At 43.7% G+C, this 20,338-nt stretch overlaps 1 protein-coding gene across 1 annotated transcript in view; it reads right to left on the bottom strand.

Annotated features, from left to right (window-relative positions):
• Positions 1-20,338, bottom strand: part of KIAA0319L (KIAA0319 like) — a 941,156-nt gene that overhangs the window by 748,722 nt on the left and 172,096 nt on the right. The window contains exon 2 of the mRNA XM_085647985.1: positions 2,890-3,050. Coding sequence (XP_085504111.1) covers positions 2,890-3,034 — 145 coding nt within the window. The 5' untranslated portion in view covers positions 3,035-3,050. The remainder of the gene's footprint in view (positions 1-2,889; positions 3,051-20,338) is intronic.

The following is a 20,338-nucleotide window of genomic DNA, read 5'->3' as shown; positions in this document are numbered from 1 at the left end:
CATGATTATGAATCATATACCCATTATCTTCAGGACTGCATTTTCAGAATAACTAATAAATAAAAAACGAGGTCTGTTATCAAGTCAGGTCAAGTCAAAAAGTACTTTTTTCGGCAGCCAAAAGCCATAAAAGCAAACAATTTTAAAAGACGCACCTTTCAACGGGGTACATTCTATACATAGAGCTTAGGTCACATAAATGTATTGCAAATAACTTTACAGTTCGATAAAAACCGCCCAGGGTTGCTGTTTCAAAGATCATATATTAAACCACAGAAAATACATCATGTAAAGTTCAACCATGCTAGGCATGAGGCCAAGTGCTATAGGTGTTATCTCATAAAGTGCACATAGTGTTGTATAAGAAAGTGCATTGGCATCGCCTGGAAAAACAAGGTGGCTACTGCAACTTTTTTCTATGTCTAATGGCCCCTATTAAGAAACTTGCCACCCCAAAGCACACCATAGGACAAGATAACATTTAAAGATAAAACAAAGCAGGCCTGACTTGGACAAATTGGCAGTCTCTGAGTAGTCCAAGTATGTGTTTTCTGCACAGAAGGTCGTAATAGGCACAGGAAAACATAAAATAGAGTGTCCTGCTCCGCGAAATTGTCACAGGGACAGGGTTTTAGTGTACTGGGTTTCGCATATCCTTGAGGAAATGCCAGTAGCCAGGGGACCAAGTTCAAGCGGAATCTAGTCAGGACAAAGCAATGGTATGCTTTGTTAATATAAAATAAATATGGTTGCATCTGTTGACTCAAGCTCAGTGTGGCAAACCTTCTCACTGAGGGCTTGTCTAGCTCCGTCTCTTCCCTGAGCCCCTGTCGGTTGTCCAGAAACTGCTGTTTGATATCTCCGATTGCGATTTTACCCGGAGGCCTAGGACTCAGGAACAGGTCAGGACAGCCAAGCCATCTTATCTGTTTCATTATATATTTCAGCCAGGGAATGAGCAAAGTTCCCTCCAGTGCGTTGCAATCAGTGATTATAAGTTGATTTAAATTTGGGGTCGGGCATGCCCAGATTCTGAGCCAGCGCAACAAAGGGGCTACGGCAATCTGATCCGAGATGTATCCCACCCCCAATTCCTCGTGTAGATTAAATGCTGGGGTTGCAGAGAGGACTGCAAGGAGTTTATGAATTAAATTGTTCTCAGCCCCCTTCAGCAGTGCAGGGATGGGAAGGGTTTTGACCCCAATCTCATTGGGTGGCTCGCTCTGATTAGTGGTTCCTTGTTTTGTGTGAAATCTTATGTGTTCTAATAATCCCAAAATAGGGCTAATTAATTATTGGAACACATAAGATTTCACACAAAACAAGGCATATCCAGGACACTGCCGAGACAGAAGTATATTTGGATTATCAATTACGATTCAGGTGTCTTATGCACAAGACAAGAGGAAGACAGGTATGCGCCATACCATTTTATGGGATATAACAGGGCAAATATTTTGTGAACACAGACCCATTTTGGGACTATTATATCTAGTATCACGAATAGGTGTATTGTTCCTACAATTTCTATCATTTAATGTGGGTTATGAATTGCACCACTTCCCACATGATTATATGCATGAATATTAAGAGTTAATCTATGTAGACATATATATATTCACTTTATCTTTAGGGCGATGTTATACACCCAAATGCAATTGATCTAAAGTCAAAGTATAAAACTAGGACCCAATCTTTACAGTACACCCATAATCTTGGGAGAACCTTCTCTGGTTTCCACTTCTAGCATGAATATGGGTAAGTGGTGTGTATGCTCACACACTAAAACCCCAAAAATATTTTTATTGTATTCCAGCCCTGAGGAAGTTGTGGGAAATATCAGATTCGATGACACACGTGTTGGCTGGGTACAAAAGAAAAAAGAAAATAAAGAACAAAAAAAACTAATAATTCTAAAGACGTGTATTTTGTATATAATTGAATTTGAAGTGTGTGCTCGGGACTTGATTTATACTATTTAGAAGGATCAGATTGGTCTTAACGTTAGGAGGCTGGGTGATCCCTCCTTCCTTTGGAGCACTACTTATACAGATAAACAAGAAATAGTGACATACCGTTAAAAAGGGAGCGCCAAGTCAGAAACTCGGAAAGTCATCACCCATATGTCTGTACATCATTAGCTATCAATCAGCACGGGCCCAAATAAAGGACTTGGTGTAACCAGGTGGAAATCCTCCATCAGGTGAAATTGCAATATTAGCCCAATACACAGTCCTTTGTGCACAGAAAAGTACCTAGAGTTGTTTAATGCATTTCATTCAGGAGTTCTGGAAAGGACTTCTGCAATTTTGGACGGCGTTAAGGAGGGACTGAAAGGTTTACGGAGTACTTTTACTTGTCAACATTGAGTAGCAGTTGGTACAAAGTGTCTAATGATTGTAAAAGGACGATAATCCTTTTACAGGGGATGCTTACTCCAAGGTGTCTATGAAGCAAATCAGATGAGTGGCAGAAAAGGAAGCAGTTCGCACAGATTTAGACCAAATTTTAAATTGAAATTTAAAGACTTGAAAAGCTTGCCTGTGAGATTCCAAAGGCTTAGCGGTCACCACACCTGTTTTAGAACTGTGTGCTGACACTGAAAACCATGGCTTGATTCAAACAGCAAGTCAGTTTATCTTGAAAGTCTAAGTTTAGAAAAGATGTGAAAACTCTGGCAGGTCTGAGAACAGAGAGAGAGCTATTAACAGCTCTTGCCAGTGTCCACCACATCCTTTCGAATTTGTAGCTGTTTTAAAGCGGTCTCCTTGCCCTCAGACGAGTATCTGAAGAGCGGTTACATATGAACAGTTTTCAAACAATATCCTAAAGAAATGAGAAGAAAGCAGCTGGCCCAAGAGACCAGGACACAGTGCTGGACACACTCACTTGCAGCAGGACAGAGGGCACTCAGGCCAGCCCAGACTAGGTAGAAACTTCTCATCCAGCCGGCACAGGACCCTGGACGATGTCTCCAGAGAACCTCCGAGCTAATGGTTTCTGCATCTTCCAGCCTCTTCTCCATGGCCTTCATGGGCAATATCAGGCGACTGTTGCATCAAAGAAGGAGAAATAGTGACATTTAGAAATCACCAGCCATAAAAAAAAACAGAACTAACAGCGGAGCGGCAGTGCTGCCATAGCAAATATTTCAATGCACAATAATACTTTTTGCGAACACATTTGACATTACTTACTACAGTAAACCACAAATTAAAAAAAAACCTCCTGCAATGAACATATGCTAACATGTGAACTTGAATAACACGTATTTTCCGAAGTCCATCCATGTACACTTTTTAAACACAGGTTTAAACTTAAACACCTTCATGGACTCATTTTGCTAACTTGTCTGCATTTAATTTCACCACAATCTGCATCACATAGAAATTATTTTGCCACATGGTGAAACATGGTGCACTGTTTTTTGGAGTACAAACGTTATAATTTGAGAGAGAGCATAGTCATTTTTATTGAAAACCTTGACAAATAAGAGATGAACAATATTTTAGAGTGACATCTGGCTATAATTACAATGGCATAAAATAAAAAAAAATTATGCTACAGAACATATAGAATCGATACCAAGCTAATGTACATTCCCAGAAAGTGGTTACATATGTACACCATAAACGCGCATCATGCTCACAAGAGCCTTTTATACAATATGAAATAGAGACAAAAAAGTAATCTTCAGGATGCATACATGCAATAAAAGAGACAAATATATATTCAGACTGGCGCACTTCATGCTGTGTGCAAGATACGTTTACTTTCTCGGTATTAACCATTCACTTAAAAATGAATGATGAAATAAACCTGTGTTTTCAAAGGGAGTTAAGATTACAGTCGGTGCAAACCACAATTAAATAAATGCACATAAATGCATCCTTCAATGTGGCTAGAATACATACATAGCACCGTGTATATATTATCTACTGGCGGTCGCCAGTAGATAGTTATAGTTAGGACAGTGTTTCCATAGGAAATCCGCAACATTCTATTTGGAATAACTTTGGCGCCGATTGACGAATCCTCGCGAAATTCTCAAAATAGGTGGGGCGCTCCGCTCCTTCCCTGAAAGTCTCGGGGGGATTCGTCAAGCGGGGGATGAGAAAAAGGGGGGGGTCCCAAAACGCGTTTTCCCCATGCATTTTTCCATAGGACCTTTAGTCCGAGCTACAGCCCGAACGGCTGAACCGAATTACTTGAAATTTGGCAGAGAGGCAGCCCTCAGGTCAGGGATGTGCCTTTTGAAGGTCTCGTGTAAATCTGTTAAGTATTTCCTGAGAAAATAGCATTTAAATCAATATATATATATATCTATAGGCGCGCTCCGAGCGCGTACCGTAAGCTTACCGTACGCGCACGGATTGGTTGTTAGATCTTAGTAAACATTCGAATCGGTCGAAACCAGAAAGTGTCGGCCGCCATTTTGTCTCTCGCACTCTGAGGGGGTGAAAAACAAAGGTGGAGAACGTGAAAAGGGGGCAGGGTGGACAGTTCCTGACCCCCTAGCCTTTGTCAGGGGGTCCCAGAAGGACCCCCAAGGGCAAAAATTAATTGTAATTTTTTTTCGAAAAATCGCGGAATGCGCGTAACGTACGCGCACGGCGTAAACCGAAAAATTCTGCGAACTTCGCGTAACGATTCCGTGACTACGCGTACCGTACGCGCACGGCAAATTGTTTTTTTTCAAAAAGGAGAGATTAATTGTGAGGTAAGGTTGGCTCTTAAAAGAGCCGTTGTGTTAATACAGGGATAGAGGAAAGAAAGAATGGGAATATTATGAACGTCTACAAACGTGCTGGTCTATCTTATTGTTAATAAGGGAAACACTGGTCTCCCCAAAAACAATAAGACCACAACACGTTGTACACCTCATTGAAACCCTCCGAAATCGAGGGTTAATGTCCAGAGGAGCTGAAGAAGGTGATGTTCCCACCTCAGAGGAAGGGCTCAGCTGAGCTGCCGATGATGTACTCGGCTGAGCTTCTGAGGTTGGGCTCCGGTGACTTACTGAAGAGTTTTCTTCAGTATGTCGAGCAAAGGTCCTGGGATGTTTATCCCTAATGTGTCTCATCATAGAGTGATTTCCAAAGGAATACTTCTTCCTTGGATTTCCTCTAGATAAAACACGGTCACAAAGTGTGCAAGTGACCAATGGAGCATTCACCTTTTTCTGCCCCTCTGGAAAAGTAAAATACTCCCACACAAAAGAATCCTTTTGTTTCCTCCTTCTCTGTCTGATGATGGTGCTGCTAGGCTCACTCTCAGAAGAGGACTGCTGCTCTGCCATTGTATCTCAATGTCAATTCAGCTCCTTCTCCTAGGGGATCTCAAGCAGTAATGAGGGGAATGGGTGTGGTGTTGGAAGTTTCTGGAACTGAAAGTAGTTTAAACCAATGAAAAGTGTTCTTTGTGGATCACATGACCTACCGTGCGCGCTGCGTAAGCTTACGCTACGCGCTCGTAAACAAGTACGCATGCGCAAACGTGACGTAAACATGCGCTTACGGAGCGCTTACGGAGCGCGTACGTAGGACGCACTCGCGCATGCGCATTACACGCACCCGCGTAACCGCGACGTTGGTTCCACGCAACGCGCATGCGTGTACGCGTTGCCGAAGAAGTACGCATGCGTACGTACGTATCACGTAAGCGCACCGTACTTATGAAGTACAGAGAGCGTAGCGTCAGCGTACCGTACGCGCACGGCAAAGATCCATAAAAAAAAAAAAAAAAAGTTTCAAGGGTTGTAGAAGATAATAACTGTGATGTACAACTATATGTAAACATTAATTTAAAAAAAATTAACCATTCCATAATGCAGGATATAGTACATATATTATTTTATACATAGGTTGGATATTATTTTTTAACAAAAATCTCAACAAAAAAAATTGCATTTAAAAAACCTTTGAAATTCACTGAAAAAAACCATAGGTTTCACACACGTTATAGTTAGGAATTAGCATTTAAAAAACCTTGCAAATTCACTGAAAAAACCATAGGTTTCACACATGTTATAGTTAGCAGGACATTTCACTCGTGAAAAACCAATGAAATTCCCCCGTTATAGTTAGTGCAGGCAACTATAACTCACGCGACCGCAATCCTCTGCTGAGGACATCAGATATTACATCACTGATGACATATGTGTTTTTCTGAAAAAAAAATATTTGTAATATATGTATAGCTAAAAATTAATGGAAGAAGACATGGGTAAATAAGTGTCTAAATACAGTGATGTAATATCTGACGTCATCAGCAGAGGATTGCGGTCGCGTGAGTTATAGTTGCCTGCACTAACTATAACGGGGGAATTTCATTGGTTTTTCACGAGTGAAATGTCCTGCTATCTATAACATGTGTGAAACCTATGGTTTTTTCAGTGAATTTGCAAGGTTTTTTAAATGCTAATTCCTAACTATAATGTGTGTGAAACCTATGTTTTTTTCAGTGAATATATATATATATATACATATATATATATATATATATATATATACACACAAATGTGTTTATGTCATCAGTGATCTCGTGACCATGTCATGTGAGAGTCAGAAGCAATACATGAAGAAGTTTAGAGTTGTATAGCGACAAATAGCTACCTTGTCTCGGTGCTCTTCCGGGTCCGGGTTTTTCACATGTACCAGGAAGAGGCATGCTGTACAAACCCTCTTCAAAACACAAATATACAAGAGTATACATATTAGAGTATTATCCTCTTGGGATCAGAGCTGGTGCACACATTTCAGAGACACCATTATCAGTAAGAGAGACAGTTTGGACTTCGCCACCAAACCACACAAGTCTGCTTCCTACAATGACACCTCTTGTGCCCAGTCACACGCGCACACATTCACCGTAAAGGATATGAAAGAGCTCTTTCTTTTGGGATTAACCTTCAAATTCAAGTTACTCAGAGCCATTTCTCCAGATTAATCTCAAATGTACACATTTCAGCTGTGGGTCTCAGAAAGGGCTTTTTTTGTGAATTGGCCCCAGCTGACACGTTTCACAGACGTTGATCTCCAGATGAATCATCAATGCACAGTTGGCAAATAGAGTCCTTAGAAAGGGCTTCTTCTCTTGCAGGTAGTTTCTTCGCTCGAGAGTTTCACAGATTAGAAAGGAGCTGTTCCTCAAGATTAGTGTTCACATAGAAATTTCAATGCTCTTCTTAAGTGCTACATTTTAGAATTAGTCTCTAAATGCACAATTAAACATGTACATCTCAGTGAGGGCTCGGTGAATTGTGCTCCACCACACACACTTCATCTGTATAATAGATATCTCTGTCCTTATACCAATACTAAAGCAGGATTGACTCAGCAGAATACTGGTTCGGTTCCAGCTTAGCCTTAACCCCAGAGTGCCCTTGTGATTTAACACACATCCAGTCATTTAGATTGTATACTCTGCCTTCTGTGGTCACAACATGGACATGAGGATGACTTTGTTAAACAAGCATTTGCAATGCAATAAGTCTCGCAATTGCGAGATTTTGAGCTATTGGCATTGTAAATGACAATGCCTTTTTATTTTTGTGTTTAAAAAATCTGCAAAAAAGCCATTGTCATTTACAATACCAATAGGTCAAAGTTTTTAAAATGCGAGACCTACTGCATTCCAAATGCTTGTTGTTTACAAGCGCCCCATGCTGCACTTTCATGTTAATAGAGGCATGCCCCGTTCTTCAGACGTGACAAACAAATGCTTTTTTTGCAAAAGCGCCTTGTGAAAGCATGCACGGCGCGCTGAATGTGGCAGGAAAGAATGTCGTGCATGCAGTAGGAGAAACGCATTAAATAAAATAGTGCTTACAGACTACATAAGACATACTCTGTAACAACCAAAGTAAAAGGGCCAGTCCTCAGGGGAGGTTACAAATGAAGACCAGGGCGGTACTAAGGAGGGACTAACAAGCCTATTAACAAATCAGAAGCCAGCATTTATGAAGGACAATGACACAAGACAAGGAAAAATATGGGCAGAGATTGGGCGGGGCTTTAAGTACATACTCCAATACAGCACCTCTCAGAGCAGCGCATGTGCTGCACAGGCTCGACCTAAAGCAAGGACTGGGAGCAGGTATCCTTGCTTTAATAATGGCTGAAGGGAGAAGGCAGTTGAGAAATTGCTTCCTACTGCTGAAGAGCAAGTCAAGGAAGATCAGTGAAGCAAGTCAATGCTGCAAATTGGAAGTACTTTGAAGTATATATAGTGTGCACACTCCATGTAGGTAGCAATGTTAGCAAAGCATTTCCCATGACGTTCCACCATGGGGTGGTCGCTGGTCGGGTCCCGCTAATGAAAAGAAAAGGACCCTGTTACAAGCCAAGTGCCAGACTAAAACTTCATCTGGTTTGGAACAAACGATAAAAGAGTTGCATGTTCTAGGCTACTGTGAAAGAATAGCTTCAATACCCCAATTGTTTGGATGTAATTTCCCCCTTAACCGTAACTTTCCTCTCTTCATTTTCTTCACTATAAGTGGATATTCTTTAATGTGTGGTCACTAGCGTTAAATTCTGTGGGGCGCCACAATGGCTAGGAGTAAAAATGGGGGAATGGAATTGTTCCGGACTCTTCAGGGGCGGGGTTGAATGGACGGCTACAGGATTGGTGCTTTTTCTGAACACTTGTTGGAGAAAGTCTATCTGTGCAACCTCTCTGCATAAATGTGGAATTAGCTGACCAGATTTATATTATACATTGTGAAGGAATAAGCTCTTGGATGCCAGAATCATGTAGGGGATACAGTGACCAGCACACATAAGAGTGTATATTTCCCTTAACCCCTGGGAAACCAACCTTTGCTGTAGCAACATTACAATAGTCTCCCCCTGAGCACAGCAGTTCAACAAAAACGTACACCAAGCGGAGTCTGCCATTTTGTACAAAATCATATCATTTAATTGGCCTTAAATAGTTGAAGTCAACAGTACTGAAGAGTGTGCAAAAGGAACAAGGGCACTCTAGAATATTAATTGGTTTGTGATTAATGCTGCCCTAACCCAACAAGAGATGTGGCTTCTGGGATGAGGTCAGATGACCACAGAATTTCAATGTTACGCCTATGGATGTAAAACAGCCTGGCCTGGGAGCAGAATGGGTGACTCCTCTCCCCCCCCCCCCGCATTAGTACCAGCCGCAGTGGTGGCCACGACCTGGAATGACTAGCCCCTCCACCTCCAAACACCACCCTCCCTGGCTGACTTCAGAAAGGAACTCAAGACCTGACTTTTTGACAATGATATGGCACCCTCACCTCAGCGCCCAGATATCCTGAGGGGTGATAGTGCTATGCTTTACAAAGGACTAATTGATTGAGTCCGGGGAGGACATGGGCCTTAGCATTTTGAGCTGCCGATCTTGAATCTCGGGAAATTGGTTCTGATTTCTGGCTCGGCTTGACATGCTGTGATTCTGAGCATATCACGTAAGATCTCTGTGCCTTAAAAACATGTGTAACATTCTGGTGATAATGTAAAGCACTCTAATGTCCTCGGGTCAGGTTCACGCTAGATAAATCCGTAAAAACAAACAAAAACAAGCATTTGCAATGCAATAGGTCTCGCATTTGCGAGAGTTTGAGCTATTGGCATTGCAAATCACAATGCTTTTTATTTATGTGTTTTGAAAACCTGCGCCTCTTTTACTACCAGCCTTGCTTCTTGTAAGCAAGGTCTATAAGTACAAAAAGCGTGTTTAAGCACTGCTTGCAGGTTTTTAAAACAAGTAAATAAATGCATTGTCATTTGCAATGCCAATAGCTCAAACTCTTGCAAATGCGAGACCTATTGCAAATGCTTGTTCATAACGGCATCTACGGGTTTAATTTGCAACTCCTCTAATGGCGAGAATAGTCAGCAGGGTCAGCTAGTGGGATTCATCAGAACATGGCAGGTCAGGTTACGTGTGATCCTGCATGACCCAAGAGGCCGGAAGTAATAAACCTGGATGTCGAATCGTGAGCGTTAGAGAGGGCGGCACAGTGCCAGGGACCTACGGTGAGGGGACTGTTTCACACTCACTCAGTGTGAGGTTAGTGATAACTCCACGGTGAAATTCAAAACTAACCATTAGGCACACTCGCGAAGGACGAAACCGCGGCTGTGCAGTCTGTGAGGCGGCGTCAACAATACATAGTGAACCAATGTACTGAAAGCACAAAATACTGCTCTCTTTTAAAACATTTTTTAAATATGCACTCTCCTAGATGTATGGTTTGGTCATGGTTTTTAAAATTGTCTTATGACATTTTGTATCTTTTATGATCTGTTTGCGAAGATCGGATAAAGATACTGGTCTTGCACATTTAAGGGGTTGTTGAGTGCTAAGCCCCCACACTAATTCTCTGAGAAGCCTTGAGCTGCGGCTTACCCGACCACCCTGAGAATTAAGTGCTAAAAATGCGTGCTTTGTGGTCAATTTTCAGTGCCATACTGAGGGCCATAAGAGTCCAGGTGCCATGAAAGATACAAAAGAAAGCCTTTCAACTTTGGCCTGCTAGATTGGTCGTCTATATGCAAATTGCAGAACAAATGTTATGCCATTCGAGAGCTACTCTGCTCACGGAAGGTACACAAGTAGAGCTGCCTGCATCTGAACATCAAAAGCCCTTAGATTAACCTTGTGCAACATCCCCAAAACGTGCTATATCGACATCGAGTAGAGTCCCTCTCGATGCTTTAAATGGGCCGGTAATGCCAGGTACTGAATACCACCACTCTTTAGGTCTCGCTAGAGTTAGCGCATGCGCTGCTCTTGTGAGAAATTTAGTAGGTGGTTTAAAAGTGCCACACAGGCCGGCCACCAGCTTGCTATTACGCGCACAAGCACGCGCAACGTGCCCAGCACTTTTTCCCGTTGCGCGCGTGCGCACAACTCGCATCACCACTCGTTTTTTTTTTTCCTAAATGTTTTTATTTCATTTCGAGGCCGCGCGGCCAATGCTTGTTTGTCATGTAATGTGTATTGCTGCACTGGGCCCCGTACTAGACCCCTGTTTGGGTTACATTGCTATATGAATGATGGCTATTCTGATAACAATTGAAACAAAAGTTTCTTTCTGCAGTATCAACCCTTTTAAGAAACGCATAATACGTTCAGATGCAAGTCTTGTAGCCATTGTATTTGTCGCATTGATGGCTCATGGTACAGTGACTTCAGTAAAAACTTCCAATCCTATGATCCTCTAGCAGCACCCAGAACTGCATCAGCAGTTGCATCACTCACCTGCACGGCTCACGGTCCAATCCCTGCTTCCCAATCTTATTCTTAAGACCCTCACTCCAAAACATTAGTTGTTCAGCAGCCATAAGCCTGCACTGATTCCTTGAAGACATATGTGGGTTGAAGACATATGTGGGGACGATAATGCATATATGCCCCATCCCCTTGGGATGTTCCTTTCACTCGCCAGGAGGTATTTTTTCTACCAGAAAACTATTTTGATGCTGTTCATTATGGGCAGGAACCTAGGGGACTGGCAAAATTACTACTATATATAAGAGGCTTCCGCCTCATGGAGCAACATTTAGACAGTGCATCACAGAGGTTGGCCATATACCGTGATTTTAGCATTATGGCCTTTTACGGCTAACATGACTACTGGGTGATTGTGAAAAATCCCTTCCTGGGATTAATATGGATTATGCACAGCACCCTACCTTTAATAAGAGATTTCAACACCCCAATCTCCTCCATCACTGGTTTATACCCACATCCAGCGTATTATGTTCTCATACGTGAGGGGAGGCCCCAGCGTCCACTAACTCACTCAAACCCTCTGGACCATGTCCTTAAACAATATACCATGGGTTGCTGTAAAGGCTCCAGACCAGGAACTTGTATTTTCAATGCATAGATAATGTAGCTCCAAGAAGTGGTCAGTACCATTAATCATGGTATGTTTCTGCCATAAGTGTATGACTACAGTAACGTGCCCCCTGTCTGATGTGTATGATTCCCGAACCACTCGCAATTAGGGTAAGATGCGTGACTGTACCCACATGGTTTTTGGAGTGTTGTAATGTGCATGCTCACACGTGCAGTGTACTCTTGCAATGGTTTGCCATGCTTACACTTTATAGCAACATTTTATATCACACCATATGAAAAAGCTTTTAACTATACACTAATCTGATGTAGACAGGTGGTTGATTCCGGACTCTCTCTCACAGACTCTCACACTCACAGACACCCTCTCACACTCACAGACACCCTCTCACACTCACAGACACCCTCTCACACTCACAGACACCCTCTCACACTCACAGACACCCTCTCACACTCACAGACACTCTCTCACACTCACAGACACTCTCTCACACTCACAGACACTCTCTCACACTCACAGACACTCTCTCACACTCACAGACACCCTCTCACACTCACAGACACCCTCTCACACTCACAGACACTCTCTCACACTCACAGACACTCTCTCTCTCCCACTCTCTCTCGCTGACTGACTGACTCTCTCGCTCAAAGACTGACTCTCTCGCTCAAAGACTGACTCTCTCGCTCAAAGACTGACTCTCTCGCTCAAAGACTGACTCTCTCGCTCAAAGACTGACTCTCTCGCTCAAAGACTGACTCTCTCGCTCAAAGACCGACTCTCTCGCTCAAAGACCGACTCTCTCGCTCAAAGACCGACTCTCTCGCTCAAAGACCGACTCTCTCGCTCAAAGACCGACTCTCTCGCTCAAAGACCGACTCTCTCGCTCAAAGACCGACTCTCTCGCTTAAAGACCGACTCTCGCTTAAAGACCGACTCTCGCTTAAAGACCGACTCTCGCTTAAAGACCGACTCTCGCTTAAAGACCGACTCTCGCTTAACGACTGGCTGACTATCTCACTGACTCACTCTCTTTCACTCACTGACTGACTGACTCTCTCTCTCTCTCTCTCTCTCTCTCTCTCTCTCTCACTAACTCTCACTGACTGACTGACCTCCACCCTCCTGTTATTTATGCCCCCATAACAAAAAAAAACACAACAAGCAACCATTGGGACAGGCAGATGCAAGTTGCCAGCATTGAGAGGACCAAAAAAAAACTCAAGACATTTTTAATACTTTTTTAATATGGTCGTTTAGTTGTACATAATGCTTTTTTGGTCATATCTAAGGTAACAAAAATGCTTCTGACACTTCTTTATTATAACTTTTCAGCATGCTGCAAACTTCTGTACAGCACAGCTTAAAGACATAGATAAAGTCAATATCTCTGGCTAAACACTTATAAGTTCCCAAAGGCGAGACCTATTGGCTATGCCAATGCTTGTTTATTTTGAGAGGGAGAAACAGAATATTTCTAATTGAAGTGTACCAGCACTTTTCAGAAACAAGCAGGTACTCTGGTGCAGAGTACCTGCACTTCAACTTTTCCATTTTTTAAGCGCTGGTTGCTGTCCTAATGCTGAATTAAAACAAAACACTTACAATGAACGTTTGAACTAGAATGGGGTTCCTAGTAACTAATATAGTGTAAAGTTCCAGTGGCTGTGTGATGGAAAAATGGAACATTTCAAAACATTTGAGGTCAGTCACATTAACATCTTCGCAAGACCGACCTCGGTCTCAGAAAAAAAAATTGTAAAACACACCTCACATTGGCACTGCTTATCTCAACTTCCTTACGACACTATTGCTTTTATTATTTAAACATTTGTGAATAGCTCAACAGGATCAAGAACCATTTGGGGGCTTTGCGAGTAAGTTAGCATCGAAGACTCAGAACCACGAATTATTGAACAAAACTAGAAATTCGTAAACAAGACAGCACTTGAAGATTAGCCAGAGATTTTACAATGGAGCCATATCCAATCAAAATACCATTAAAGAGAACAGATAAGTTGTCGACTTTTGTTGAGGCAGTATACCATTACAATACCATCTATTTTCTTCATAAACAGCCTCCCACACCTCCGCTGTTAACAGTAACCCTGCTTTCAAACCCCACTTACACAAACTGGAGTCGTTGTCACCTATCGAAACCTCGAACACGGACCCTCAATACTGTGAGAATATTCCGAGCCCGCCCATATGCCACATCAATCGGTTTTGCTCTTGGCACAACCCTCTGGTTGGTTGGTGGCCATGCTCATCACATTTGTTAATAGAGTGTTTCCACTCCGTTTACACAGCCAACAGGGAAATGTAGTTTCTTCCTTTGAGCAAGCACTCGTCCCGAGCCCGCCCATATGCCACATCAATCGGTTTTGCTCTTGGCACAACCCTCTGGTTGGTTGGTGGCCATGCTCATCACATTTGTTAATAGAGTGTTTCCACTCCGTTTACACAGCCAACAGGGAAATGTAGTTTCTTCCTTTGAGCAAGCACTCGTCCCGAGCCGGGCGGGGAGCAGGAACCTTACCAATAGAAACAAAGTCATCAACTCTCCAGTCTCTCAGAAACCTCATGCGCTCCCCCGGTAATGCGGAAGAGTGCAGGACATCCAAAGACACAACTGGAAGACGGCGGTAGATCCCCATGAAAACAGAACGTGCACGGGCCCATCCCAATAAAATGGCCACCACTGATAGAGACAATGTCAAAGGAACCGTTTCTACAACTGCCCATCTCCTATCCTCCTTTTGTTTTGTTTTTACTCTCCCAAATTTCCAGTTCTGTTTCATGCTTGCAGATATACGAGTCAGGGGTGGGGTCCAAATCTTGCAAGTTCCCCGGCGAGCGCACCTCCAGCCAGCAAGCGTGTCTGGACACCGATGTGGGAAGCAGCTCCGCCGCGTGCACATCTCTTGTCCTCAAACAGCGAGCGCACCTCCGGCCTGTGTGCGTGTCTGGACACCGATGTGGAAGCGGCGCCGTACGAATGCACATCTCCTGTCCCCCTTCCAAAAGAACCCGACGACAATAGATCTCGCCAAGGCGAGGAGCACATGCGCTGCGTCGCTAGGAGAGACCTAAAAAACACAGGAAGAGGGGGCTATACCTGGGCACCCAACTGCACCCATAACGGCTCTCTGGATTGTAACTTAACTTCATCCAGCTGTAGCGTTCTGGAGACAGTGGTAGAGGGGCATCAATCACCAGAAAGCCCAATGGCATTTTTGTGACTAGCTTGAATGATCAATCATTTAATAGCATGGCGAGGTCATTATACCACGAGGCAGAAGTGCGAAAAGGCAACACCTCGCATATAAGCCCTCAAATGCAGCAATCATTCTGTTCCGTGAGAGTTCATCTGCCTTCACTAAACACAGGATATACATGCTGTGGTGTTTACAGGTTGTGTGACTTGCTAAATTAAGTTTGATACAAATAGTGATGTATGTAGAGGGATGTCTGCCTACTTGAGGTACATAATTCGAAGAGCGCAATACTGACAGTGTGAGTCTGAACTATACAATAGCAATTACGTATTTACAGCAGTTTCTTACTCACTATACACATACTAATAAAAGTAAAATGTTGACAGTCCATCTGAGCACCTGCCTATATTATGTGCGATAAAGATAGCGCATTGTTTACAGACTCCGTCTGGCTATAGGAAGAACACATTGCAAACACTGCTGAGTATCAGACACAATGGGCACACTAGTTTAATGTAAAACTATAAAACCCATGGGGTTGCCTACATGAACCACACAAAATGACAGCCTAAGCCGGCTGCATGAAGCACGACACAAATGTGGAAGGTTTACACTGCCCCTGTGTCAAGCTGCACTAAGCATTTGATTACAATAATTCAGTGTTTACACTAAGTCAGTCTGTGTGACTACACTGAGCACACTACTTTAAGATTACAGAGCATAAAATCTGTGTGTGTGCCTACATGCAGCACAATACAAACCATACAATGGCTGCAGCTGGAGACAGCAAAAAGAAGCTTCTGATAGAAAGTGTGTGTGTTTGCAGAGTGTCGGTCTTGCTCCACTGAGCACCTACTAGAAATAGCACAGTGTTTACAGTATGTGTGCTCTGCTGAACGACGGTGGCAGCATCTCCCGACCCCGCTTGGCGCCATTACTGATCAAAGTTGCATTGCTGTGTTTATTTTAAATTTAGAAGTCTCTTGAGCTGAAACTCTTTTTAAAAATTGTCACTTTTTTTTGTATCTTACTTTAATGGTAGTGACCACATGATGTTATAATTTTACTGGCACGCTGTAATATTACCGCATTCTCGCACTCACTGAGGGGCTAGGTGCTTTAGTATTGTTCCAGAGCTTGAACTGTGCCTGCACGCCCGTTCCGACCCAGCAGCCAATCCCGGGTGCGGAGGGTGGGGCAGAGCCAGGCCCACACAGGAAGGCGAGCGGTTAGCGCTCTAGCTCTTCTACATTCGAGGGCTATTTAGCCACTCGTCGCCTCGAGCGCGCAGCGTTAGCGCGCAGTGTGGCACCTACTCCTGCGCCCAAGACGAGCCGAAAACCAGCCCGTCTGGGCCCGTCCGCGACAGGTCGGGGCTAGGGGCTGGGGGCTATGGAGGATTTTACATCCAGCTCAGAGATACCTCCTAGCAGCAGGATAACATACACCTCTCAGGTATTAATAGAGATTGGCACACATGTTCCTAGGGTATGCACACATGAGGTGGGAACCAACCTAGAGGGCCTGTTTGCCTGTCGGGGATGTCATGTGCAGTTTAATATTTCCACTGAAGTTAGGCAACACTTGGAGCACCCCCTGGATTTGGCGCTACAAGTACAAAATATTACATCGACAAACAATCCTATGTGCAGTTTACCATTGGGGAGTAAGAACTTGCTGTGCAACATTCGTTCATTAGCCAAACATGCCACTGAGGTATGGGACCTTATATCATCTGAGGAACCAGATTTATGTTTCCTAACAGAAACATGGCTCAAGCCTCACTCAATCCCGGCCATTACCTTGGGTATACCGATAGGCTACAAAATAACCAGGCTGGATCGCCCAAATAAAACAGGGGGGGGGGGGGGGGGGGGTAGCTATCGTATACAAACAAGACATGAACGTCATTATTATCGAGGAACTTTGCACACCTCAGATAGAATTATTGATTTTTAAAAACCAATTCAGCATCTAAGGAAGACAGGAAGGGAGCTTTGGTGTACCGCCCCCCTGGTCCATGCGAGAACTTTTCTGTTCTTCTCATTGAGGCTTTAGCTCCTCATGTGCAAGAGAAACCTGATTTTCTTCTTGTAGGGGACTTTAATGTCCACAGGGAGTTAGGAAACTGTACGGAGGCAAAAACCTTACTTACGGACTTAGACTTACTGGGACTAAAAAAGATCAATCATGGGCCCACTCATCAAGCAGGCCATACTTTGGACTTAGTCATGTCCAATTCGCCCTTGATCAAATGTATGCCACCTAGTCAAGTGGACTGGACGGACCACTTCATCCTTAAATTTTACACTTTTGCTAGCTACAAGCCCCGGGCTGGACAGATTGCGCTAGCCAGCACAAGGAGACCCTGGCACAAACTCACTTCGGAGGGTTTTAGGGAAAAATATAAGGAACCCATAGCTAATAACCCTGCAGATGATATCACAATTGAATTAAATATGTTTGAGGAAGCGGTTGCCGAGGCTATAAATGCTACTACTCCTCTGAGAGTGTTTAAACCTCGTGTAGCACATAAGCAAGAGGTCTGGTTTTCCGATGAATTAAGATCCCTTAAACTAAATACAAGAAAACTAGAAAAGATATGGAGATCATCGCGGAGGACTGAAGACAAGGAACACCATAGGATCTCACTTAAGACATATCACAAGGCCATTCGTGCTGCACGGAAAAACTATATTGCAGCACAATTATCAGCAGCTGGTAAAAACTCGAAAGTGCTATATCAAATCTTACAAACTTTCATCAAGCCAGCAGCCTGTGAAACGGCAGAAATAGCATCCGAAGAACTCTGAGACGAGATCTCACTATTCTTTACAAGGAAGATAGATGGGATCTATGACAAAATAATGTATTCCAACAGAACTGCCATAGCAGATAACATCCCTCCACTGACTACAGGAGTCCATTCTCACTCCGCCCTGTGCCTCACTGATTTCACCCCCATATCTATAGAGGAGGTAATTTCATTAATCATGCAAATAAAGAGTGGTTGTCCTTTGGATACCATCCCTGCACGTATCATGCCTATGTTGGCTAACGATCTAGGTCCGGGAATTCAGCGATTAGTCAATCTGTCCCTGAGTACAAGGGAGGTTCCCATAGACTGGAAACGGGCGCTGGTAAGACCTTTGAGGAAAAACAATGCCATTCCCTGGACAGAACTGTCTAATTTGAGACCTATCTCTCTTCTTCCCTTTTTGGGTAAACTAATTGAGAAGTGTGTAAACCGCCACCTGTCTACTTACATCGAAAAAGCAGGGGGGCTGGATTCTTTCCAGTCAGGGTGTAGGCCTAGACACAGCACCGAGACCACCTTGCTGTCTGTCGCAGACGATCTACATATGTTCCAGGATAGGGGTTATTCCGTTATCCTGGTGCTGTTGGATCTGTCTGCGGCGTTTGACACTGTGTCGCACAACATCCTGACCTCCAGGCTAGCTGACATTGGCCTGGAAGATAAGGCGTTGGCTTGGCTGAGGAGTTTCCTAACAGATCGTACCCAAAGTGTCACCTTGGGTACATATCGGTCAGAGGAGCTGGGGATCTCTAAAGGGGTGCCACATGGCTCTTGTTTGAGCCCCACGCTTTTTAACATCTATGTGGCCCCCTTGGCCAACATCATGAGATCCCATGGGTTCATCCCGGTGTCATACGCGGATGATACCAAACTCCTCTTTCCATTTAAAACCCTCACTACAGAGATCAGGAACTCTTTTGCCCAGGGAATGAAAGCAGTGGCACACTGGATGGCGTCCAACTATTTGCAATGTAATATTGCTAAAACAGAGGTGATGTTATTCGGTGAGGCCAAACCCCTGTGGACTCCGGACTGGTGGCCTCAAGACCTTGGGCCAGTCCCTGAGCCTAAACTGGTAGTGAAGGACTTGGGTGTCAGGCTGGACCAGGAGCTTTCCTTAAAAGAACATGGTAATCAAGTGGTGGGCTCATGCTTTCATATCATTGGGCTGCTTCGGAAAGTGTTTCCTTTACTTCCAGATGCCACAAGAAAGACCTTGGTGCAAGCGCTAGTCTTGAGCAGACTAGACTATTGTAACGGTCTGTTACTATCAGCAAACGAAGGAGTCATCTCAAGATTGCAGGTGGTTCAGAACACTGCTGCTCGCCTTGTACTAAACGCACCCCCTCGAACACCTTCCAAACCCTTGTTGGTTAAACTTCATTGGTTACCAGTGAAACAGAGGGTGAAGTTTAAAATATGCTGTATCATACAGAAATGTCTGACTGGGAGAGGCCCGGCCTACCTGGCCAACAAATTTACTCCGTATGTCCCCACACGCTCTCTCAGATCTAGTGAACAGGCCTTGCTATGGGTCCCCAGAGCTAGGAAAGCAAGACAGGGGTCCAGAGCTTTATCTGTGGCAGGTCCTATGCTGTGGAACAGCCTCCCCATTGCTATCAGACTGTACAGAGAACATTTTCCGTTCAGGAAACAATTAAAAACCTTCCTTTTTCAGAATTAGGATACCACTTCAATGTTATAATGGTACACGGCTAGTGTCTGTTCTTTTGTTTATTGATGGTGCTAAAGGGCGCGGAGATACTCCCCAGGGAGTAGATTCCAGCGCGGTACAAACATGCAAATAAATAAAGAAAATAAACGAAGCACCATACAAATAATGGACCGCTCACCTGGCTGCCCTGAGCACATTTAAAGCAAGTGTTTACACTTTGTGTGGCTGCCCACACCCAGCACAACATAGTACAATGCTCACAACATGAGGCTAACTGCACCATGGCACACACAATACAAATAACATAGTGCCTACAGTGTGTGCTTTGTCATTCACTTTGTTTTTGTAGTTCTATATATTGCAAGCTCGTCCAGAAGGTATAGGAGCGCTTTAAATGGACACATTCATTTTTATTTAGGCACAGAGAGATCAGGTAATTTGCCTAGAATTACAGGATGTTGAACCAAGGCTGGCACTCAACCCTGGTTTCCAAGTTCCAAAGTAAGCAGCTCTGGCTGTTACACCACATCATCTACCACTTTTCTATCTCCGTCTTCTCCACTTTTGCCTCCCAGCTTTCTCTCTATCTTTAACAATTTCTGTCCTTCTCTCCACTGTCTTCCATTACTTCTTCTCCCTCACGCCCTCCCTCTATCTGGATTTCTACCACTCTTATCCTCTCTTCTTTATCTTTCCTCCTCACTTGATTTCCTTTTCTTGTTCCGATATTTTTGTCATTTTTCTCCACTCTGCAGTCTCACTTCTCCTTTTGTCTC

Source organism: Triturus cristatus, chromosome 3_2 (genome assembly GCF_964204655.1).
Source record: "Triturus cristatus chromosome 3_2, aTriCri1.1, whole genome shotgun sequence".
In the NCBI taxonomy this organism is placed as follows: Eukaryota; Metazoa; Chordata; class Amphibia; order Caudata; family Salamandridae; genus Triturus; species Triturus cristatus.
Note: the sequence above shows the minus strand (reverse complement) of the source record. Positions and strands in the feature narration are given on the sequence as shown.